At 43.6% G+C, this 26351-nt stretch overlaps 1 protein-coding gene across 4 annotated transcripts in view; it reads right to left on the bottom strand.

Moving 5' to 3' along the window:
• The window catches only part of USP38 (ubiquitin specific peptidase 38), a 132672-nt gene that overhangs the window by 90568 nt on the left and 15753 nt on the right, over positions 1–26351 (bottom strand). For all 4 annotated transcript variants that reach the window (XM_029598521.1, XM_029598795.1, XM_029598701.1 and 1 more), the window contains 3 exons: positions 16449–16584; positions 11703–11832; positions 2674–2775 (listed from right to left, as the gene is read on the bottom strand). In XM_029598521.1, the coding sequence (XP_029454381.1) occupies positions 2674–2775; positions 11703–11832; positions 16449–16584 (368 nt within the window). The remainder of the gene's footprint in view (positions 1–2673; positions 2776–11702; positions 11833–16448; positions 16585–26351) is intronic.

The raw sequence follows: 26351 nt of genomic DNA, 5'->3' as shown, positions 1-26351 counted from the left end.
CCATAGTATTTCTCATTGTACCCCTTTATATTGCAGTATATGCTTGGCAGAGGTCCTTTAAGTGTGGCAGATTATGTAATACTCTTCTATTTTAGTGTGTGGCTGCGCACACTATCTCAGCAGTGATGGAGAAGTATTTGAGAATGGAAAAGGCAAATGCCGAACAGGACCCTGGACACAATTCTGACCTAGATGAAGGCCCTAGTATGAGAGGTCGACAAAAGAAAAAAGACAAGACGGTGAGCTCAAGGCAATACAGTGAAAGCTATCTTTCATTTGGATTTACTTTCACTGGGGATGCGACAGCACCAACACCACTGTGCTTGGTGTGTGGTGAGAAGCTATCCAATAGCGCCATGGTGCCAAGCAAGCTTAAACGCCATCTCCAAACGAAACACTCTTCTGTTCAAAACAAGCCAGGACAACCAGCAACAAAAACCAAAGTACTAGAAGCGTAAGCCCAAGAGACTGGATTTAAACATGCAGCCAAAAGATATTTTGATTCCCCACAGACAGCAGATACAAAACTCCAGTCTACAATATCCTGGTCGGGGGAGGGGAGGTAGATTGGTGCTGCTGGTGCATCGATGGCTCCAGATCACCAACTGTGCTTCCTAAAAATCTCACCCAATCAACTCCCAAGGGCAGTTACTACACAGAACCAAGAGATCTTGGAAATGCAGGTCTCAGTCCTACTCGAGGCAAGAGCCATCAAAACAATCCATTGGCAAGAGTAAGGAAACATTTTATTCTAAGTACTTCCTCATTCTGAAGATGCTAGGTGGGTTCCATCCTAAACATATTTCTCCTCAAGGAGAAGTTCAAAATAGTCATCTTGCCTGTGATGCTATCACTACTGGACAAGGGGACTGGCTTTGCTCTTTATTTATTTAACTTCTTTTACTATACCGATACTCAAGACCAGGTCTTATCGTACCGGTTTACAATGGAACAGGGGGAAACCAAACAACATCTAGGTAGAAGGTAAAAGTTACATTAAACATTAGACCTGAAGGATACTGGCATGCATATTCCCATATATCCAGGTCACAGACGAGTCCTAAAAATCAGAATGAGCACGAGTACAGAAGATAGAAATTAATTTTTGGTAACTAAAAATGGGATCCTTTTTACCCATAAGTGTTATTACATACGACCAGGGTTGATTTATAACAGCAGGCAGAGGATTTGCAGCAAGGTGTTTTCTCTTCTCCTGCTCCCTGGAAAGTGGAATACAATTGGGAGAGGGGGCTGAGGGGTTAAGTCCCATGTTTTGGAACACAAAGCATGTGCCTTTGTTGCCTATGCCTACATCCAGCCCAGCATAAGGCATGTCAAAAATTCATTTCAGGCAGTGTTTCCAAACAAAAGAAAATAAACAAACCAGAATTAGCATTGTGTACAAAAGACAGAAATACATTTTCAATAACTAGAAATGAACTCCAAATGCTCGATGTCTTCACTGTTTGTTGTCTAAATCCTTCCAAAAATTGCAAAATTGTTTGTTTCTATACTGTTGTCCAATATTTGGGTCTATTTTTGTACACCACATCTTTCTGGACAGAAACAGCAGTGGGGCTTTGCAAAAACTTCAAGCTCTGAACTACAGCAAATGGCTTCACTTTCTGAGGTGTGCAAATGATTGAAGGCAAAGAAACTGGTCAGTTGAAGTAAGGCAGACCTAGAAACTGTAACCTTCCCCCAAAGCAGCTGACAGAACAGAACTAGCTGCTGGGGATAGTGCACCTAAAACCATTTGATTACATGTAGACAGGGAAGCTGCAGGGTCACAAAACCAGGGGAAGCCAGATTCTGACCAGAACCACCTGACCTGTAATGGACACCTGATAACAAGACCAGCTTGACCTAGCAACAGAACGAGAGGGCAAGCAGAGAATGCCAGATAAAGTCCTGCTGAGTGACAATGCAGAGTCTCACAGCAAGAGCTCCCCACAGAATTAGCCTAAAACTGGAGATGCAGCCAATATTCAGACAGAAAGAACAGAATATTTTATTGTTTTCCTCTTTGCCACGTATTTATATTTAATTGTGCATTGCCCTAGGCTTTGGATTTTTGGAAAGCATGTAATAATAAATAACTTGGTAACTAGTAAGAGAAGAGAAGAGGAGAAGAAGACTGAAGAAAGGAGGACACTCTGCTGAGCCTGGCCAACTGAACTTGTGAAACATGTAAGTTTATTATCTTGAATCCCCGAATAATATGGAACAAAAACATTGCTCTGATAAGTATCGCTCCCTAGAGATCCTCATGTGGGTGCTCCTCTTCAGAAAAGGTTATAATTGTGATTATTCAAAGAAATCCCATGGAATATCTAATTTGCATGTAAATAAAGCTTCCACTTACATTCTGAAATAAAGCCTACTACTTTTTTTTTTTTTTAATATTGACAAGGGAAGTACATTTTTAACCTTGTGGTGCCTGCTAGTGGCTGTTAAAGGGTATTATATTTAAATTTGAATCCTTTTTTTTCATTCAGCTCATTATAAAGTGTATTGCATTTTAATTATTACATTTTACTGACACCATTTTAATAGTTTTACAGCATTAACACTTCTAAGATAAAAAGACAACTATACTAAGCAATATTACCCTGGACAAAAAATAAAATGGGGAAAACCCTTTAGTGCAATTGAGCCAAACTGACAACTTACCAGGTGAAAAGCCTCTGCAGAATGCTGAAAGCTAAGCAACATGTGGGACAGGACAGCCAAAGCACCAGGTCTTACGAGAGTGAACCAGAGTCGATTAAAAACCTTAAAAACAAAAATCAGACATTTACATCAAACAGCCTCAAAACTGTGCCAATTATTTTCCGGGGAGAGGGGAATATACCAATAGATTTTTCATATTAGTTACTCTCATATCCTCAAAATGTGGAACACGACACTTGTGCGTTATCTGGCTAAATGTCTCTGGATACTGATCCCCATGCCTTAAGTAGAAATGCTGCAAGTTGAAACTGACTGCCCCATAAGCACAATGTTATAAAAAGGGAGGAATAGTTCCACCATGAAATCCCAATAACCTATTTTCAACAAAATAACCTGGGGATCCATTTTTCAGCTGCTGTGCAGCTCAGCTAGTTAGCTGGAAAAACACATATGGTTAACTAACTGGGTATATTCAGCGGTGCGGTCACACTGCTGAATATACCCAGCAAACTTTAGATCAGCCCTATGGCCCGACTAGAGCTAGCCGCTTAAGTACATGGAGTAACTTGATGGTACGACAGTTATTACCCTTAACCATTAACCCTTGATACTGTTAATGCAACTCCAACATTGTTCTCTGCTTCAATGGCAGGGGGAAGAGGGAAAATGGATTTGTTCAGCAACCAAGGGCCCCGACTTTTACAGTCTGGGGAAAATAAGTATGGGGGCAACTTGCTGTTGCGGCAGTTACTACCCTTAACCAATAAGACTTAGTTTGATGCAACTCAAATTGCTCTCTGCTTCAACGGCAAGATATAACAGGGAATTGGATTCAACAGCAATCAACTAGGGCTAGTGTGGGAAACTGATAAGCACAGAGGGGTAATGGGGAACTGGATTCAAACAGCAACCAATGAGGGCCTTAGCTTTTATGGTATGGGAAGCAAGCATGGGGTAACCTACATGGCACAGAACAAACTACCATAAGCTTACTAGGCAGAATGGATGACCATTTGGTCCTTTTCTGCTGTCATTTCTATGATTCTATGTTAAAAGGCTTTTGAATATGGACCTCCTGCAATTTAGTAACAAAGATTAGGAAAAAGAATAGGCACATTTTAAAGCAATTATTTTTTTTGACTGAAGAGGAAAATGCCAAGGCATGCCTACAGGACGTTGCATTGATGCTGTTTTGAAAAAAGGAAGTCCCTGATACTCTTCCTACTGATGTCACCTTGTCATCAGCTCACCAATGTGTGCCTGCTAGGAGTTGCTTGGTGACAAAGTCAAAACAAGTGTTCTAAATTGGATCATGGGTGTCAATTCAGAAACACTGCAATTCTGAATTGCCTTAAGTCGAGGACTTCTTGTACTCAAGATGAGGCCTCACTGGTGACTTACACAACCTGTTGCTCTTAAATGCTCATATTGTTATTACCCTGCCTACATGGGGCTCACTGTATCAAAATACTTAGAGATCCTGTTCACTTACAGGCAAGAGGCCAGAGGCAAGCTATCTAAATGTTCCTAGCTTTTGCCTCATGCACAGAGAACTCAGTGCTGTAAATGATGAGATGTCACAGAAATATGGTTCCATATCTGTTCTCTATGCACTTTATTAAAATCTTTGCATTCACCCTAATACTATATGTGGCAAAAGCCACAGACCTGACTCCTATTATTCCCTCCCCTGATCTCAGTGATTTATTTTATTGATTTATAATCTTTAAGCATTTCAAAGTAGATTACATTCAAGTACTGTAGGCATTTCCCTATACAGAGGGCTTATAATCTAAATATCTGATTCACTAAGGGTTTTTCCTATACACAAAATGGGAGAAAAGTATTGATGAATCTGGCCTACAACAGTAATTTTAAAATGGAGCGCACATGTGCCCATATACACACACATTGGTAAACCGTGTACAAGTATGTTCCTAATTTTAAGAGGTTACTCGAGCACAACTAGAGCTCATTTCTTCCATAGGATTTTGTTGGCTTTTACTTGTTATGTAAGTGGATTTTAAAACATACTCGCACGAGCCACTTTTCCAGCTTTCCAATTAGTCTACCAGTTAGCCCAATTAATATCAATGTCTTTCAGACCTCTCTAGTTCTTCATCTTGCACGTTGCCCAGTTGACCCCTCAACCCTAAAACTTGAGATCTACAGACTTGCTCCTCATCAGGAGCAGCAGTAAAGGAAAAATTGGTTGTTACCTGCTAATTTTCATTCCTGTAGTACCACAGATCAGTCCAGACTCCTGGGTTTTTCCTCCCTTCCAGCAGAGGGAGACAGAAAATTTTGCAGGCACTGCCTCAAACTGGTGTGCCACCTGCAGCTCCTCAGTACCCAAGCATAAAATATTTAACAAAACTTCTAATAACTCAACCCTATAATATGCCCTGGAATGAGCAGAGGAAAGTAAAATTCATAAATGGGAATTATAACCAACTTTGGAACCTTTCTTGAAAAGGCTAATGAGAAACCTGTTCTTCAAAATTATAGTAAACAAACTGAGCGGACTCTCCAAAACCTCCTCTTCACCACCGGGCAGAACTCTGCACTGATCTGTGGTTCTACAGGAATGAAAATTAGCAGGTAAGAACCAATTTTCCTTTCTCTGTACATACCTAGATCAGGCCAGACTCCTGGAATGTATCAAAGTTTCCCTAACCGGGGTCGGACTGCGAGAGTCCTGCTCGAAGTACACTTTCACCGAAATTTCAGACATCCGAATCCTGGACATCTAATCGATAGTGTCTGGCAAAGGTATGCAAAGACTTCCAAGCAGCCACCCTGCAAATATCTTGCAGCGACACTAGCCGACATTTTGCCCAGGATAGGATGACCACGACAGATGTATGCAGAACCAATAGCCTCCTTCAACCAATGCGCAACTGTGGCTTTTGATGCTTTCTGATCCTTTTTCGTGCCACTCCATAGCACAAGAAAGTGATCTGATAATCAGAAACTGTTAGTGACCTCAAGATACCGCAAAAAAGCCCTTCTGATATCCAGATGCCTTAACTCTTTTGCATGAGGCACACCTACTGCCAGATTTGGAAAAGCCAGAAGCTCCACTGACTGACTAAGTGGAACGCTGAAACCATCTTCAGCAGAAAAGATAGAATCTTCCTCAGAGAAACTCCGGAATCAGAAATCTGTAAAATGGGTTCTCTACGTGACAGTGCTTTAAGTTCAGAGACCCTTCTGGCCCCCAAGAAAACTGCTTTTAAAGTCAGATCCTTTTTGGTGGCCCTCCTAAGAGGGCTCAAATGGTGCTCTACATATGCCCTTGAGAACCAAGTTTAGGCTCCAAGAAGGATACACCTTACAAACAAGTGTGGGGGGGGGGGGGGGGGGGTGTGCAAATGCTTTGCTCCTCGGAGGAAATATACCACATCTGTATGTGCAGCCTGAGTTGTTCCATGAACCTTGCCCCACGAGCGGTCCGGGGCAGACGCTTGCACCCTCAGGAAACTAAAGGGCAAACCTTTCAACGGGCCTCTGCAAAAAAATCCAGAATTTGTGTCACTGATGCACGCCAAGGATTAACCCCCCTGCTCCATACACTTGAAGACCCTAAAAACCCAGACATTCACCAAGTTAGAGGTTTTGCGAACTTGCAACAGAGTAGAAAAAACATCCTCTGGATATCCTTTCACCCTCAATTGCCTCCTTTCAAAAGCCAAGCCGCTAGACAAAAGTGATCCACTTCATCTGAAAATATAAGACACTGATGTAAAAGATTTGATAGATGGCCCAGCCTCAGGGGGCTGTTTACTGCTACATTGATCAGATCCACAAACCAAGGCCTTCGTGGCCACTCTGGAGCTTCAAGAATCACCTTTCCTGGGTGGACCTCTATTCGCCATACAACCTGGCTCACAAGAGGCCATGGAGGAAACATGTAGAACAGAACGTCTTGTGGCCAAGGAAGCACCAGGGAACTGACCCCTACCACTCCGTGCTCTCTTCTGTGACTGAAGAAGCGCAGTGCCTTGGCATTCCTCCGGATTGCCATCAGATCCATATGAGGCATGCCCCTTCTGTGAGCGATGAGGGTCATCGCTTCCTCTGATACCGCCCCTTCTCCGGAATCCAATTGTTGTCAGCTGAGAAAATCCGCCTGCACATTGTCGGACCCTGCTATGTGCGAGGCCGCTATCAAAACCAGATGCTCCTCCATTCAGGACAACAGCATCTCCACCTCCTGAGCAACCGCTCAACTGTTGGTACCTCCCTGGCAGTTGATGTAGGCCACCGTTGTTGCTTTGTCTAATAGGACTCTGACTGCACAGTTGCCCAAAAGGGGAAAAAACTCCTGTAGAGCCAACTGCACTGCTCTCATCTCTAGGCGATTGATGGACCAGGTCCTCCTTCCTCTGCCGACCAATGGCCCTGCACCAATGGGGACTGACACACAGCCCCCCAACCAGAGAGACTGGCATCAGTGGTCACCACCATCCTTTGAGGCACCTTGAAGTCCACTCCGCTGCACAAATGGTCCCGGCCAAGCCACCACAAAAGACTGGACCTGGCAAACTCTGTAAGCGGTAGCGGAAGATGAAACTGCTCTAAAATCTGATCCCACCGGGATAGCAACGCTTTCTGTAGAGGTCTCATATGAGTAAACGCCCATGGGACTAGCTCCAAAGTTGAGGCCCTGCAAGTAATCCCAGACCCAGGGCACTCAGGAATCCAACAGGTTCCAAACTTGAGCCTGCAGCTTAACAATCTGCTCCTCTGTGAGAAAGGCCTTCCCCAGTTGGGTATCGAAGTGCCCGCCCAAGAACTCCAGCACCTGCGAAGGAGAAAGGTGGCTCTTGGTCAGATTGATTATCCATCCCAATGATCTCAGGCGCTGAAAACACTACTTCCACACATCAGCAAAGGTCTTCAAACTTCGCCCGGATGAGCCAGTTGTCCAGATATGGGTGGACCAGTACGCCCTCCTGAGAGCTGCCGCCACCATCACCATCACCTTGGTGAAGGTCCTCAGAGCTGTTGCTAGTCCAAATGGAGAGCACAGAATTGAAAATATCTCCCCAGGATCATAAACCGGAGGTGCCACTGATGATCCGGATAAATCCCTATGTGCAGATACGCCTCAGTCAGATCCAAGGAGGCCAAGAACTCCCTAACTTCTCACTGCTGCTATGACAGACTTCAGGGCCTCCATCCGGAAATGGGAAATTTTGAGAGCTAGATTCACCTTTTTTTAAATCCAGAATTGGACGAAAAGTTCCTTCCTTTTTTAGCACCACAAAATAAATCGAATAATGCACCATTCCCTTCTCATCCCAGGATGCTGTATGTTCTGCTGGACGATCAGCTTGTCTGCCAAGCCACAAGGGGACACCATAAACAGGTTTCTGAGCGGTGGAGCAAATTCTAAAGTGTAGCCTTGTCCTATCAGGCTTAGAACTCACTGGTCAGATGATTTTGACCCACTCCTCGTAAAATTGATTCAAATGACCCCTAATGACTAGGACAGGAGTGGGTCAGCCTCATCTCATTGAGCAGGCTTGGCCCCAGCACTACCTTGCCAGGAGCCATCTCTGTTCACTCTGCACCCACGAAATGCCTAGTTCCAGAACTGTGACCCCCGAGGTCTGCCTTTGACCACCACCTGGAGCTCTGCTCTTGCAGAAATGCCTTTGCCCCCGAAATTGAAAGCGCACAGGGAGAAAACCTTTGGACCATCTTGACTTGTCCTCCAGTAGCTTGTGCACCTTATCTCCCGGATAACTTTATCATTTGCTCCAAGTTCTCTCTGAACAGAAGTTTGCCCTTAAAAGGCAACACTCCCAGATGAGCTTTAGACAAGATGTCTACTGACCAGTTCCGCAACAAAGAAGTCTTCTAGCTGAGACTGCAGACATCATCGTACGAAATGTGTGCAAATGAGGTAATACAAAGCATACGCCCCATAAGCAACCGCCTATTCAAATTGTTCCGCCTGTTTAGACTCCTGGGGTGTCAGTCCTGTTACCTTGCAACTGCTGCACCCATTGCATAAAGCTGCTGCAGACAGCTGCCCGGATGCCCAGTGCAGACACCTTGAAAATCATCTTAAGATGCACCTTGAGCTTTCTGTTCTGCAAATCCTTCAGAGCTGCTGCACCAGCTACCAGAATGGTGGTCCTCTTTGTGACTGCCAAGACCAAGGTATCCACCTTCGGCACCTTCAAGAGCTCCAGAGTGTCTTTAGGCAAAGGATAAAGCCTATCCATGGCTCTGCTCACCTTAAGGCCAGTCTCTGGAGTGTCCCATTCCCTGACCACCAGCTCTTTCACCGGCATGCGACAAAGGAAGGTCTTGGCTTGATCCCTCAAGCTGGTCATGACCGGATCCACTTCCTCCAGGTCAGCCTGCTCCTGCGGAACAATTATTCCCAATTCTGCCAAGACCAGCGGGATCAGGGGCCAGAGTTCCTCCCTTTGAAATAGGCGAACCACCTTAGGATCGTCACCCTCCATTGTTGGGGGACTTTCCCACATCCTCCTTTGGACCTTGCGCCAAGCGAGACATATGCGCGTCGGGAGAACCATCCCAGGATTGCAAACCATGATCCTACTTCTCCAAGGAACCCTCCTCGGTGGCCCCTGTCCCAGAAGAACCCAGGATCCTCCAAATCCTAGTGGCTCCCGAAGTCCCTGAAAATGTGGACGTCTTCCGGGAGGATCTGTCATCCTCTGCTTGGAAGAGCCGCTCTGTGGCCTTATGGACCAAATAGGCTTTATGCATCAATAAAAAACTCTGGCCAAGGAGAAGAACCCTTCAAATCCTCCACCAGAGGATCATGCTCCTCCCCCAACGGGTCCCCCAGGGCTCCCCGGGTCTCCTCCGCGGAGAGATCTGCCGGAGAAAGTGCAGGTAAGAGATCCCTCCCCCTGCTGCAGCTTGTGCCTTGAGTGCGAAGATATCCAAAATGGCAGTTGTTACCGTGCTCAGCAGGAACGGATCAACTGCCTCCCGTGCTGCAGCTTTAGGCCCACCAGACCTGCTTTGCAAAGTTGATGCCGCCGCACAGCAGTCTCTCCGCACACAGTGCAGTGGCAGCCATGCAGCATGGCTCAGCACCAAAGTCGACTGTGCGGCACATGCCAAAAAGGAGATGCACTGGGAGGAGCAACGAGGTAATAGTGCTGGCTTGGAGCCCTTCTGCCACTGATGGAAATCAAACACATTCCCCCTTCTTTATTCTGGTTTTTTGTTTTTTTTTAAATAAACTTTATGACAGACAGAAACCAGAAACTAATAGCCTTATCTGAAGGGTGGCAGAGGCTTTTCCCAAGTATCCTGTGGGTGAGGGAACTGGACCACCAGCTGTCACACCCGGCATGGATCAGTGAGCTAGGGAGGATCTCCAACTCCTGCTCGTTCTCCTCTGAAAACCAGGAGGGATGGTCACACCAGAACCTGCCAAACTCCTGGGAGGGAATTTCACCTAATCTATCCTCTTCTACTGCAGGTTTTGCACCTCCTTCATCTGCTGGAGACAGAGAAATACTGAGGAGTTATGTGCATAAGTGTTGGCCTCTCCCCACCCATTTCCCACCCCTTATTCCTCAAATGTACATAGGTCTGCAGGTAAATTTACGAGTATGTGGGCATTTTTGCTTGAGCAATACTTTTAAAACACACTTCTAAGTTTGTACCTGAGGCAATGTCAGCAGATTTGAACCCTGACTTCCCTAGCTCACAGCCTGCTGCTCTAACCACTAGGCTACTCCTCACTACATATTAGTCTTGGGGGAATTCTGAGCTATTGCGGAGTGTAGAATTTGCACAGAATTGCCAAATTCTGAAGCAGAAAATGGCAGAGGAGACCCCCAGCATGCCACGAACAGTAAGCTCACTGTTTGCAGCAAAGATGAAGGCCCTAGGTGTGTCATTCGCATTGAAGATGAAGGACTCAGCATGCCTCAAACGGAGCACATGCCATTTGTGGCAAAGATGAAGGCCCCGATGAGAGCGAGTGTAGAGAGGGGGGAGGGGTGGATGCTTGAGTGTGGGAAGCCTATATGAGGAGATTGTGAAGGAGTGTGTATGTGTGAGAGACTGGGAGCTCGTATGTATGAAAAAGGGATCGTGTGTATGTGTGGGTGCTTAGCTTGTGTATGTGTGAGACAGAGCATGTGTCAAGGGGTGTATGAGAGAGAGAGACATAGGTAGCCTGTGTGAAGGTGTATGCGTGAAAGAGAGATTGTGTGGGTGTGTATGCAAGAGAGAGGGACCCTGTATGAGGGGATATGTGTGTGTGTATATATACACGTGCGAGAGAGTGAGGGAGCCTGTACGAGAGAGTGTGTGTTATGTGCACTAGAGAGAGGGAGCATGTGTATGAGAGAGAGGGAGCCTTTGTGAGGGGCAGTACTGAGAACAGGGTCAATCTCTGGGAGTGGCGATAGAGTGGAAGGGGTTGAGCTTAGAGGTGGAGGTACTGGCAGGTATATGAGTTGGGGCCTGAGAGGGCAAAGTGGCCAGGGGAGTAGTGAGAGCAAGTGGAAGGGACATTCTTACAGTGAATTTCTAGGAAAATTCTGTTCAAAATATTTAAAATTCTACATCTTTAAATAACTTTTTTCTGTATTAATTTAAAATGTACTTAAAGACTGTCATGTAAACTGTTATTTTGACCAATATAAAGTAGGAAGAATTTTGCAGAATTTCCCCAGGAGTAAATATGCATATACATTCCCAGCCATGATTTAAAACATCACCCATTTGTTTTATAGTGCCAATGTCACTGGCCCATTAGCAGCATTAACTAGTCAAACGCTACCAGGCCCTGCTATTTTCAACTCTGTGGCTGGAGGAATTGCCTTCAAAAGCACAACAGCACAAGCAGCCCAAACAGCATTCGGCTTTTTCTGTTAAATATATTTATTTATTACAACGTAACATGCACAAACAGGTTTGCAGCATGGCAATCCATGATCTCCGAATATATTTCCTGCATGTCTTGAGACGCCCGTTACAGCAGTTACACAAATCCTCAGCTTTACATTTCCACATACCAGCTCAATTTTAAGCAAAGTGACATCAATGAGAATAGTAAACTTCTGGACTGCTGCCAGTCCCTTCAGCAGTGCAATCACCCATGTCTCCACGTGCTGGGCCAAGGGCCATGACAGCCAGTTAATCATTCTGGAGGGGGAAAAAAAATCACAGTAAGGAAACATTCTTAGCCCTTTTCTTCTGTTTGCATGGAATTTGCAGCTATTTGCACATTTTCAAGATACACAATACAGAGCAATACTACAAAAAGGATATGCTTATCTTTAGAGATGACTGGATTGTTATCTCTCAAAAGTTTACCAGTGGTCAGAACAGAAGCTGCCGGTAACAAGAAGGCAGAAGCAGGACAAAGTCATTTGTAATTGGCACACACATGGCGCAAAGTACAGACTTTCAACCTCTCCGGTCTTGCTCCAAGACAATTAACATGATGTGTGCACAACACACTTTGTGTGTCTCTAAAGATATTCTGCAAGCACCAAAGAGCCCGATAACAGGCTGGTGGACATTCCACTCATTAAATGTTACAGCAGAATTTGCCACCTATTACAAATACTACGTAAGAATTAAAAATCACTACTTCAGTTACCAGAAACCAAGATTTGTAATAAAATGATGCAATTGTTTCTTGTTTATGAAAAGGTACTAAGTTAATTACAGTTGAAGGCAATACCACTGATGATTAAACAAAAATGTCTATTTGTGTAATAGATTCTTTGCAGGCTGTTGATACTTTTTCTTGGATCAATGTAAGAGTTATTGAAAGGCAGTGGTGTACATTTGATTCTGACACCGTAGGGCTCTTCAAATATGCGAGAAGGGAACTCCGTGGTCTTGAAAATTTGTGAACAGCATCTTTGGATAATTCTTAAGCTGGGCCAATAACAGCTGAAAAGAATCTCATTTTCTCCAGAGACAAAATGGCTGCTAAACTCTGTAATATGCAGCTCATGTAGGTCTGATTTCCTGAAGACTTTTTCCCATTTTGGGTTTATGGGAAACAGGGCTGACCTTAAGAGGGTGAGCAATCAACCACAGCAGGGCCCTGGAACGCTGAAATTATAGTGTTGGAGATGGGACTTTCAAGGTGGTGCAGGGATCAGGGCAGTCACCTCCTGTTCCCACTACCTCCCACCAAGGATGGCCCTGGAGGGAAAATAGGGTAATTTTTATTAAATAGTTTTTCAGGTGATTGCAGAAAAAAGCTCTTTGAAAAATGCCCCCTCCCTCATGGGGAAAAGGGATGAGATGAGGAGATTGGGGTTTAGGGAAGGGTCATGAAGTGCATGGGTGGGGTGGGTATTTTGAAATCCCTGCAGCTGCTTTAACCTCATAAGGGGTAAAGACTCCTCACAGCACCAACCTGCTGCTGGATTTTCTAAGAGAAAGTACAGGGAGTTCCCATTTGAAAATTGGTTTGCAGGCATGCAGGTACAAGGCAAGCCTGCAAGGACCACAGAGAGTTTAAATATTAGCCTAAAAAAAAAAACACACTTTTAGTACAGAGGCCCAGAGCACCTTTCATCCAAATAGTGTCTAGTTTAAAGTAGAAGTGCTGCACAGATTGCTCAAAAAAGTCTAGTTTCTTGGCTTCCTTCCTTTGATAGCATGATCCAGTCTGTCTTTGTGTCCAAAAATATTTCCTCTTAGATAGATTTTTTTATTTTTTCCCAGTTTAAAAAAAAAAAAAAAAAAGTTTACACCCTTATACTGTAACCCTGTCCCATTACTTAAAAAAATATATCCTGTTTCTGAGGAGATATATAGGGCGACATTCAGTAAACTGGCGAGTGGACAAGGTATCCGGCTAAAATTAGTCTGATAACTTGCCCGGGTATTCAGTGGGATAAACATCCCGCTGAATATACTCAGCTATGTTTGAATATAACCAGTTAGGGGTCAAACAAAAAAAAAAAAAAAAAAAAAAAAAAAGAGGGCCTGCACCTTATTCTCTCCTTTTCCGCCTACACAAAATTTAATATATGGCCCTTTTGAGCCATGAATCCCCCATCCTCCAAACCCCTCCAAAATTAAATTATGTTCTGGGGTCAACAGGTTCTCTTAATATGTTTAAAAATACTGCTGCTTCCATGACCCCTCCCCCCCTCAATCCACAGTGGGAATGCTCTTATCTGCTCCCTCACAACCCTGGAGTCCCACCAGCTCCCCAGATACCAAAAATTACCCGTGCCCTCGACTCCCAGCTGCACGTTACAGCTTCCCACTTCAGGCTCCAGCTCTTTTTTTTTTTTTTTTTTTTTTGAGTTCGCGCTTCGGGTTCCAAATTCCAGTGCAGGCTCCAATTCCTGCTCCACGTTCTGGCTCCAGTTTCGAGCATCAGCATACTGGGACACCTCCCCCTGCCTCAATCCCAAACTCCTACCCATGGGTTAGAGAACCGGACAACTCTTTTGTGCATGAGTCCTGGGCAACAAATATATCCCAGAGCTCGTTAGTCCTTCCAACAGAAACTGGAGCCACTTGGGTAAATGTTTTTAAGTCCCGTGTAAAATATACCCATACAGTGACTCTCCATGGTCTATGAACAGACTGAGGAGGAGGGGTGCCCTTCCCTGTATCTTCAGCCTTTATCAGCTAACAGTATTGATTTACTATGTTTTTCCCCCCCATTCTTTATCTATAGGAGTAAACCCCCCCCCCCCCCCAACATAAATCAGAAGCTAAATCTCGCTATCATGCATTCATCTATGAAAGCCTGAAGCATGGCTCTCTTCCCTGAAGAATTTGGTAATCACTTTAGCCGAGCCAAAGAAAAGATGATATTATTTATTTAGGATTTTTATATACCGACCTTCAATACAAGTATCAAATCAGGTCGGTTTCCATAGAACAAAACTGTCGCGGTTAAGGCGTTACAATAAACAGAGTTTCTGAACATAAGAACATAAATAAATATTACATAGACAACAATAACTCGTCAAAATAATGTGAATAAATATAGGGAATGGCTAAAAAAGGGGTAGTGTAACTTGGGATATACAGTTAACAGAAAACTGTGTTGATGGGCAAAAACATGAGTAATGCATGAGCTCAAAGAACTAATGCATCAACAAAAGAGTATTTTCAAAACAAGTGGGCTGTCCAGATCAGGCGTGATTGGGCCTAGAGGGGGTATGGACGGTCGAGGAGCTTATAGTGGACTATTTTGCTCTTTGACCGGTGTCAGAATGTTCCTGCGATTCTGGATAGGCTTGCCGGAAGAGCCATGTTTTTAGGTTTTTCTTAAAGGTTAGATGACAAGATTTTGACCAGGGATGGTCAACTCCGGTCCTCAAGAGTCACAAACAGGCCAGGTTTTCAGGATATCCACAATGAATATGTTTGAGATAGATTTGCATACAATGGAGGGAGTGCATGCAAAACCTTGCTCTGTTTGCGGCTCTGGAGGACCAGACTATACACTTTTGAAACCACAAAAGGTCCCTTTCTCCAGGCTTTTTTTTTTTTTTTGTTTGTTCACTAAAAGGTATCACAAACTACAAACAAAAGAAATCTTTAGTTATTTGCATCGCCCTTGACTTCATTTTGAAACAACTTTGTATCCCTGCCAGTGAGCTAATAGGATAAGCAGGTTAGGACAAAATGTATGGCAGAGTCCTTGGCACAGATCCATATGCACATTTAAAGATACAAATTTCTTTCCACTAAGCATTTTGCCTCTTTCCAAGAAGTTACAAAATACACAGAGACAGAAATGTGGCTAGCTTTAAAAGTATATTGGCATGTTTTCCTCTATCAATGGCCACTTTTGTTTTTACAAACAAATGAGGAATCTCGCACTTGTGAGGTCAAAATTGACAATTTTTTTCTTATTTTTTTAGGATTGATTTTAATTATGGTAGCTCACCTCTGATCTCATAAGGTGTCTAAAAATATATACCACTGTATGCTGGGACATCTGGAAATATCATTGCAGACTGGGCACAGCCATAATCTTAAATGATATGGATTTGGCTGGGTTATGCTAGGCAGTTTGCCATTTCAGATGAAGCTGAGAACTCAAACTCTTAATATTTATCAGTGAATGTGATTGGCAACACCACGGAAACACGTAATTTTTATGGCCACCAGCCTCCCAAATCCAAGATACACAAGAGAAACAGAAATTAATGGAAAATAAAAGACTGCCCATTTTCCCTTCCTACTGTAATACTGTAGACCCTACTGAGGTATGTAACAGTTCCCATATTAGACCTATGGCAATGGGAGAAGGGTAGATTTTATGTTGATTCTCATGGGAAATGGTGTCTTCTCACCCAGATATACCATAAGCATAAAGAAAGAATGTAATTAAAAAAAGTGAAGAATAAACTGCTGAACAGTGGATCAGAAAAGGAGAATATTTAAAAATGGCGAGCCTACCCTTCGGAAAATATACACACTTTTTATTCCAAATGGAAAAAAAAATAGAAGAAATATTTTTGGTTAAACAAGGTAAGAAACTCAAGATAATGAAAAAAAAAAGGAATTGAGCCAAGAAAAAGGAATATATATTTGTCAAATAAACCACTCTGAACTGCTACTTTAAACGGCAAGTTACAGTCACATTTTCAGTTATAATACTTAGTTCAGAATAGGTATTTGGTTTTTTTTTTAGCCACATCTCCCATGAGATTTCCAGTTTCATTCCAGAAAAAAAAAAAAAAGGTTGCAAAAAAAGCCAACCTGTGACTTGTTCAGACCGACATGCATGAATCCTTCCCACCCATAACAGGCCACGATACCTGCACAGCGCTTGAGTCATGCTAGCATCTTTCACATTGGGATCCGTGGTCAAGCTCCGGATGAGAACCGTGATCATCTGCAAGGGGATATGCTGCACCAGGCTGGCCAGGGCAACTGACGGTTCAAACGATGCATCTAAAAAGAGATCAAACACTTTATAAAGAGAAACCAAAGCAGAACACACCTACAACCTACCTGCTTGTGATACAAAAAAAATCACGAGGGGCTTGATTTAGTGAGCTTCTCCCTACCCCAAGAGACGCAGATTGGGGGGGGGGGGGGGGGGGGGGAAGAACAACCTTAGGAAAATCAGGCCCTAAGTAAAAACTATTTTTTCCTCTAATTCAGATTCTAGGGGATCACTCAGTGTGAAAGAAAAATAGCAAAATAAATAAATAAATAAATGCGAATTTGTAGGCATTTAAAAGGTGACATTTAATCTTACCAGATCATTGCCGTTCCTTTGCTTGAGTCCTGATAAACCAGTCCTTACTCATGGGATTTACCTCTCCCCAGCTGTTGGAGAAAAAGGACACACCCTGTCTCCCTTCTGACCAGCAACCTTCTGTCAGAGGAAGAAAGCGACAACTACCCTACATAAATTTTGAGGTAAAAATTAAAAACCAAGGATGCACTGGAGAACGAGAGATCCTTATTCGCTTTCCATGCATTTCCACATTTAACTGATACGAATATATATATCTGTGCTCCATATACATAACAATTTTTCTCTTAATTTTTTCTCCCATCACTGCTTTCTTTCAATTTTTTTTTTTTTTTTTTTAAAGGAAGGGATGGAGTTTGGAACATCTTCCCGAGGGGATAGGAATTGAACTAAAATGTAAAAGGAGATAGCTCATAGCTACTGCGTGCTAGGATTTGGCAGCACTGTATTCCTGGGTAGGTCCTGAATGGTCCTTTAAAGACTCAAGGAAAGGAAATAATCAAGTAAAATTAAAATTTCATCTTCCTTATTCTGCTAGATCAGTTCTTAGTCATGAGAAATACCTAAGCTGCTACTCCCTCAGGCAGGAGGAAGAGCATGCTGTTCTAAGGATGCTTGCTCCAAGGGCTGCATCTGCCTTGGCCAGTACATCCAGTCTGTAATGCTTGGTAAAGGAATGCAGGGAGGACCAGATGGCTGCCCTACAGATCTCCTTTGGGGCCACCCATTCCTCTGCTCAAGACATCACCTGTCCCTTGGTGGAGTGTGCCCAGAGTCCAACCAGAGCTGAGGTGATTGCTTCTTTATCAGACTATTGTTAGCTTGGAGGCTGCTTCTCCTTTCTGTTGACCTCCATATAATACAAACCCTTGTCTGTCTTTCGGAAATGGTTCATGATCTTTAGGTACCTTAAAAGCATACGTCATTAAGTCCAATAGACACAGTTTGGCGCTTCTGTTTCATGACTTGACATCCTTGAAGGCTGGAAGAGATACTACCCGATTCAGGTGAAATGGGGACATCACGTTGGGCAAAAAGGAGGGAACTGAATCAGGAATAGAGACAAGTAGAGGGTCCCTGCATAACAGGAATTCTATCTCCAAAATATGGCTAGCCGAATAGATGACCACCAAAAAGGCAGTCTTCAAAGATAGATCTTTCAAGGAAGATTGTCTCATTGGTTCAAAGGGTTGGCCTGTTAGGACCCAAGAACAAGATAGAACCCTCTTAGAACTTTATAAGGGGGGGCCCTTAGAACTCCGTGAACAGCAACCATACCAATAAAAAGAATAATTCAACACAATTAACAAACAGAATAGCACCAAATAGTTAAAAACTCATAAAAATGTTCCAAACACACATAAAATATTTCAAAACAGTCACATCAAAAAATCCCAATAAATTAAAAGTAGTAAGGATTTTAAAAAAATTATCCACTCTCCAAACCTGGGAACTTTTGATTTCAAGATGTGCCAAGATTGTCATGGATTAGCAGGCAGAGAGGAAGGGTGGTGGTAGGGAGTTGTTGCACACAGATGTGCTTTTTCTCTCACCCATACATATACACACAAACTCTCCCTGGGTTTGGCCTACAGGCCGTAGTTTGCCCACCCTTGGTATAGGCTACAAGACAAAATGGAGACAGGTATTAGATTGTAAGTGGACCCTGCCATAACAACCCATGCTCCCTGGAAGTCATATCTGGGTTCCCACTAGTAGCCTGATCAAGTCTGCTCCATGATCTCCTTGGCCAGTGCAGGGCTATCAGGATTATAAAAGATGGATGAACTTCTATTCTTCTCAACATCCTCCCTAATTAGAGACCAGAAGGAAAACATGTATAGTAGGACATCTTCTGGCCAAAACTAAATTAGGGTATCTATCCCCACTGGAGCTTGATGTCTTCCACCGGCTGAAAAACTGACTGCCTTGGCTTGGAGTTGCCATTAAGTCTATTGATGGTTGTCCCCATTGGTCTATTATCATCTGAAAAGACTCCCAACTGAGTTCCCATTCTCCAGAAGAGGTGGCAGTACAAGCAAGGCAAGGTGATCGTAAAACAAAGGGAACGGCTATACTTAGGAGACACTGAGGAGGCACCAAAAAGGCATAGAATGATCACAGGGCAGAAAGACACCACACAAATGGCACGTTGAAAATCTATATCTAGCTCCAGTTCAGTGTAGGCCATGTATATGCTGTGAGCATGCGAGGACCACAAAATACAGTCACCCTTAAAATGCCAGATTATGTACCATACTAAATCTCAAAAAGATATAGCAGAATTAGAAAAGATACAGAGAAAGGTGACCAAAATGATAAAGGGGATGGAACAATTCCCCTATGAAGAAAGGCTAAAGAGGTTAGGGCTCTTCAGCTTGGAGAAGGAACAGCTGAGGGGAGATATAGAGATCTATGAAATGAGTGGCGTGGAACATGCAAATCGGTTGTTTACTTTTTCAAAAAGTACAAGAAATAGGGGGCATGCTATGAAGTTATTAGGCAGCACATTTAAAACAAATAGGCAAAAATATTTACTTAATGCATAATTAAACTCTGGAATTCATTGCTGGAAGATGTGGTAAAGGCTAGATTTTAAGAAGGTTTGGAAAAGTTCCTGGAGGAAGAGTCCATAAACCATTAAGGTGGAGTTGCAGAAATCCACTTCTTATCCCTGGGATAAGCAGCTTGGAATCTCTCTACCCCTTGGGATCCTGCCAGGTACAAGTGACCTGGATTGGCCACTGTTGGAAACAGGATACTGGGCTTCATAGACCTTTGGTCTGAGCCAGTATGGCAAGTCTTTATTCACATGGGCCTCAATTCTGCAAAAGATGAAGCTGTGCAGAAAATTATATGAAGCAGCTCATCTTTCCAGAAGAGAATCTAATATCGCCCAGGCCCATCAGAATAGCTTTTTGCAATATATGGAAAAAACAGCACTACAATGCAAAAATCTTCATTTATGCAGCTCCAGAATTCTGAAGGACTGAGGTCATGTCACTTGTACAACTGAAGCTATCTGTGCCAGGTATTTTTCTCCAATTCTTTTCTCTTCTTTTGTTTACTTTTGAAACTCAGTCCCACCTTAACCCAGATCCCTCCCATCTGAAGGCTTTGCCCCCACCCCACAGTCATACCATTAGTCTCCATGAAACACACTACCTCTCCTGTGATCTACAAACAGTATTCCTGCAATGGATATTAGAGATGTGCTTTGGGTTGGTTTATCGTGTCTGGCTTCGTTTCAGAGCCCCCCCCTGCTGGAATTTTGTTTTTCCTGCGGTTCGTGGGTTTGTTTTTTTTTTTCCCCGGGGGCCCCCAATTTTCAGGTTAGGTTAGTGCACACTAACCTGAAAATGAAGTTTTTCCGAAATTTCGGAAAAACTTCAGTCCTTTTTCGGTTCTCCTGAACCATTCCAAAAACAAAACAAAAAAAACCAAACAAACACGATTGCACATCCCTAATGAATCCCCTTAACTCATCCCAGTCTCTTTTGTAAGTCTTCCTTATTACTTGTGTTAACAGTCGCTGATAGGCTGGTGTAGCAATTAGCTAGCGGTGAAGACGTGTGCTAGAGGAACACGCTTTTTTCAAGATTCAAATTCAAAGGTTTTTCCAAAAAACATCTCAGTCTTTCACGAGGTTGGTGTACAAGCATTCAGAAATGGATTCTTACAGAAAACCCCCCCCCCCCAAAAAACTTTAAAATGTAACAGTAATAAAACAAGGAATATCTTCAATTCCTCAAGACAGGTTTCCTAGCTGCTTCCTGGCCAGCTTAACTCCCAGACACACTGGTTTTTGTAGGTCTTGCCCAATTAGTCACTCCTATGGGATCAGCTTGGTGCAGCTGACCTCCTCTCTGGGCAGGAGGGCATACAGCATGGTCAGCAAAGCTCACCCTTTTTATTTATTTATTTTCTTCTCTTTATCTCTGCCCTTTCAACATAATGCCCAGGGCGGCTCATAGTAACAGAAAACACAATCCTGAAATAATCTTATAAAACAGAACTAAGAAACATAACACAAGCTTACAATATTTCTGATTACGATTTAATATGTACTTACAATAACTTCCATCAAAAATACAATGGAGGTTAATATCCAAAATAGTTTATCCCATTAAGTTCAGGATGTAGCCAGACAAACCACAGGTTTTACATTTCCTGTGCTCTGAATGCCTCTGACTTATCTGGCTAACTGTTTAGCCAGATAAAACTCAGTCTGTTAAGTTGGCGTTACTTTAGCCAGACAACTTATCCACCTAATTCCAATATTCAGAGTTAGCTGGATAAATTATCCAGCTCCATCTGGTTATGCTGGAGAGCAGTCCTGAAGTTAGACTGTCAGGTAAGGCCTCAGCACCACCCTCAACACCCATTCAGAGGGTGCTACTGAGCACTGCCCAGGCCCATCTGCACCTTCACACATGTTCTTAGGCAGACATCCTCCCATCCACCAACCTGGTCTCGCTTGCCTCTGGAAAAATTCCCCATGTGCAAGCAGTGTGACACGGGGGGGGGGGGGGGGGGGGGGGGGGGGGGGGGGGTGTCACACTGTTGCTAGAAATACACCTGCAGACCAGATACAGAAAACACTCGATCCAGGACAGAGAGCTAACTACAGTACCTGAATGCAATCCACTTTGAAGTGCTGAAAAGCAGAATATAAATAAATATATAAATAAAAAATTGAATTTATAAAAAAACTGGGAAGAGTAAACAGAAAAAAAAGATTTAATCTGCAACCAGTAACATGTAAAATAACCAGGAGTAACGTTAGCTGAACACTTTTCATTGTACTTATCAGTTCCTAGGGAGCTTCAGGAAATGCGCTATCCACCAGAGCTGTAGTAGGATCTTAGCACAGAGATCTGCTTTCTCTGTGCTCTCAGCTGAACGTAGAGAATTCTAGCAAATTCAGGGCCTAGTTCTCTTTCTGAAAGGCCAATCCGTGCATAGCGTACTAACATTAGCTCTCTGACCAATGGCACTACAAGATGTTACAGTCTTACAGCTTCCTCAAGGTTTCTGAGTCAAGCCAGCATCCCAAGCCTCTGAAGCACTCGCCTTGCTACTGAATATTGATCTTAAGAAGGCCAAAATGACAGTCTAACAAAGAAAGGAGGCAACAAAACTCATGTCCATGGAATAGAGAGAAGTAACCAAAATGGTAAAAGTTTAAATTTTAAAATATTCTCCCGATGAACCCAACTGCATTGGCAGCACGTTCCAGATTGCAGAAACAAAAGCTTTGTTTCCTGTTCCACGAGTCTTTGCAAATGCCAAAAAAAGGAGTTCTCAACAAACACTGGGTGATTTGACTAGATCCTTCTAGAAGGAGCATAATCTGACAGCTGACTTGACAAAATAGGACAGGCAAGGGTTGTGCAAATGTTAATACTACTATTTTAAAGATTATCCTGGCATTAACAAAGAGCCATGGTAGCTCTCTAACTGCCAGCCTGATGTGATTCAAATGATGTAAACCTAGCAAAAAGCAAAATTGCTTACCTGTAATAGGTGTTATCCCAGGACAGCAGGATGTAGTCCTCACATATGGGTAACGTCACTGGACAGAGCCCTATCACGGAAAACGTCTGTCAAAGTTTCTAGAAACTTTTGACTGGCACACTGAGCATGCCCAGCATGCCATTATCCCTCGAGCCACAGGGGTCTCCCTTCAGTCTCATTTGTAGCAGTAAGTGTAAGCGAAAAAATTGAATAAAATGTTTCAGACCCAACTCCGCGGGGTGGCGGGTGGGTTTCGTGAGGACTACATCCTGCTGTCCTGGGATAACACCTATTACAGGTAAGCAATTTTGCTTTTTCCCCAAGACAAGCAGGATGATAGTCCTCACATATGGATGATTAGCAAGCTACAGGCTGAGTCATCTTTGTTTTGTACCAACAGTGTAGAACTTGTGCAACAGGCACTACAACTGGTGTACTGTTGGAAAAAATGAGGCAGCCTGAAATCACAGCAGCTTGGATGTGGAAGGAGTTGGAATTATACTGGAAATAAGTTCTTTAAGACAGATTGTCCACAGGCTGAATCTTGTCGTCCTTCCTTGTCCAGGCAGTAATGAGCTGCAAAGGTGTGAAGCGAGCTCCATGTTGCAGCTTTGCAGATGTCAGCAATCTGTACTGAGCAATAGTGTGCTACTGAGGTTGCCATTGCTCCGAGTGCGCCTTTACTCATCCCTGGAGAGAAAGGCCTGCTTTTTCATAGCAGACGTCTATACAGTCTGCTAGCCAGTTGGAGAGTGTTTGTTTGCCCACTGCCATACCTGGTTTGTTTTTGTCAATAGAAACAAAGAGATGGGTGGGTTTTCCATAGACTAGTGCGCATTTACAGTCCAAGGTGTTTAAAACTCTTTCACCCTGGTGAGAGTGAGGCCTTGGGAAAAATATGGGCAAGTTTATAGACTGATTCAAGTGGAAATCAGAAACTACCTTAGGAAGGAATTTAGGGTGAGTACGCAGGACCACTCGGTCATGTGGGAACCTGGTATTGGATGAGTATGTTACAAGTGCTTGTAACTCATTAACTCTTCGAGGAGATGTAATGGCTATTAGGAAGAGAACTTTCCATGTAAGAAATTTAACATCGCAGGAATCTATGGGCTCAAAGGGAGAACGCATGAGCCTTGCTAGTACTACATTAAAGGTCCCATTCTGTGACTGGTGGCCGTAAAGTGGGGTTTTAGTTGAATTAAACCTCTCAAACCTACTGACAAGGGGTTGCACTGATATCTGGGCATCCCCTACTCCTTTATGGTAAGCTGAGATAGTCAGTAAGGGTACACTTGAGTGCTAAGTCTGGAGACCAGAGTCTGAAAGCTGCAAGAGATAGTCCAATAAAGATTATGTGGGGCAGGAAAATGGATCAATACTTTTCTGTGTGCACCATGTGGTGAATCTTTTCCACTTACAATGATAGGATTTTCATGTGGAAGGCTTTCGTGAAGCTACAAGCACTTGAGAGACATTAGTTGAAAGATTGAATGATTGCAGAATCAAGCTTTCCACATCCAGGCTGTGAGGGATAGGGTTTGAAGGTTGGGATAGTGCAACCTGCCCTGATCCTGAGTTATAGAGTGGGTGCTGTGCCCAGGCAAATTGGTTCTCTGATCAAGAGGTTGAGGAGTATGGGAAACCATACTTGTCGAGGCCAATACGGTGCTATGAGTATCATTGATCCTTTGTCCTGTTGTAGCTTCATTAGAGTTTTGGTTGTTAGCGGTATCGGGGGATATGCGTATAGAAGACCTGAGTTCCAGGGGTGAGCAAAGGCATCCTTGGCTAACTGGTTTCTCTGTTTGTGCAGGGAGCAGAACCTGTCCACTTTGTGATTCAGCTCGGATGCAAAGAGGTCCATTGTTGGCTGACCCCAATGTTGGAATATCCTGGTCGCTACTAAAGGATCCAGGGACCTCTCGTGGGGTTGGAATGGATGACTGAGGCGGTCTGCAATTAAGTTGTGTATGCCTGCCAGATAAGTGGCCCTGAGAAACATGGAATGTGTCAGGGCCCAGTCCCAAATTTGTGCGGCTTCTTGGCAAAGGAGATAAGAACCCGTACCTCCTTGTTTGTTCAGGTACCACATAGCAACTGTGTTGTCTGTTTGTATTAGAACAGTCTTGTGTGAAAGGTAGTCCTTGAACGCATAGAGAATAATGTATAGCTCAAAGCTCTAGGAAGTTGATTTGAAAGGTTGCTTCGAGACTCGTCCAAATACCTTGAGTTTGAAGATTGTTGATATGCGCTCCCCAACCTAAGGTGGATGCATCTGTAGTCCAGGTTACTTGAGAAACTGTTTGCTGGAAAGGTAGGCCAGTGAGCAAATTGTTCGTGTTTGTCCACCAGAGGAGAGATGAAAGCAACTGGTGGGTTATCCGAATTGGCGATGATAGTGGTTGAATGGCTTGGAGCCACTGTGATCTCAATGTCCATTGTGTTATTCTCATGGCTAATCTGGCCATAGGAGTGACGTGGACTGTGGGAGCCATGTGGCTTAACAGAGTAAGGAACTGATGGGCTGTAGCTGTTTGCTTTGCACGCAGAGATTTTGCTAACTTGGAGAGCGTGTCTGCGCGATCTTTTGGTAGGAATGCTTTTGACACTGTGGTGTTCAATTCTGCTCAGATGAATTGTAGGAGATGAGAAGTGGGATTTCTGGTAGTTGATAAGAAATCCCAGCAAGTGAAGCAGACTGGATTGTGAGCTTGAGAGAATTGAGAGCTCCTTTTTTAGATTGGCTTTTGAAGAGCCAGTCGTCCAGATAAGGAAAAACGTGTATGGTTTCCTTGCATAAAGTGGGCCGCTGCCACCGCCAGGCACTTCGTGAATACTCGGGGTGCCGAGGCAAGTCCGAATGTCAGAACCAGATACTGAAAAAGTGTTGACAATCCACCAGGAAGCACAAGAACTTGCGATGAGGAGGGAATATTGGAATGTGAGCGTATGCGTCTTGAAGATCCAGAGAACACAGCCAATCTCCTGCTTGAAGAAGGGGGGAAGCATGGTGCCTAAGGAGACCATCCTGAATTTTTCTTTTCATAGAAATTTGTTGAGATTTCGGAGGTCTAAGATGGGACGTAGGCCTCCTGTTTTCTTTGGAATGAGAAAATAGCGGCAGTAGAATCCTCTACCCTGCCTCTCAGGAGGGTGGATAATTCTATGTGAAGAAGAGTGGTGTGATCTTTGTGTACCCAAAGAGGCCTTAGTGGAGAGTCTTTGGGCACTGTGAGAAAATCCAGATGGTAACCTCGTGTTATAATGGATAGAACCCATTGATCTGTGGTGATGGTTGACCAGGTGGGCAGAAAGTAGTAAACATGGCCTTCAACTGGCAAGTTTGGACTCTTGTTTCTGGAGAGGCTGCTGTTCCCTGGGATCTGTTCTCAGGGGGAGGCTGAGGTCTGGATGGTTTTATTTGTCTGGATTGACCTCTTTGTGATGGTCTTTATGTTCTACCACGAGAAGCTGGTGGATAATATCTGCGTGGTCTGTAGAAAGGTCTTGTATCCTTTCTGGAAGTCCGCCTTGCAAAAAAGAGTTTCTGCAGGTATCATGGAGAGTTGGTGCAAAGTTTCACTGTAATCTTTTAGTTGATCAACTGCCGCTTGGACTTTATCACCAAACAGGTTTTCACCTGTGCAAGGCATATCAGCCAACTTTTCTTGGACCTCAGGTCAGATGTTTTCCAGCCTCTAGACCCTTGTAAATAGAGCTGAAGGAGTCTTGATGCTCTTGTGGAAGGGTTTCTGAAAAGGCCTAATTATATATGACACAATACCAACGGAATTTATGTTTCCATAAATTCCGTTGGTATTGTGTCATATATAATTAGTACAATGCAATCTGGGATAGTAATAGTGAACCATGGAACATTTTATGACCTAAAGTGTCTAAATTTCTGTTCCTTTCCAGGAGGTGTAGAAGAGTGTGG

This window comes from Rhinatrema bivittatum, chromosome 1, assembly GCF_901001135.1.
Source record: "Rhinatrema bivittatum chromosome 1, aRhiBiv1.1, whole genome shotgun sequence".
Lineage (NCBI taxonomy): Eukaryota > Metazoa > Chordata > Amphibia > Gymnophiona > Rhinatrematidae > Rhinatrema > Rhinatrema bivittatum.
This window is presented reverse-complemented; position numbering and strand designations above follow the sequence as displayed.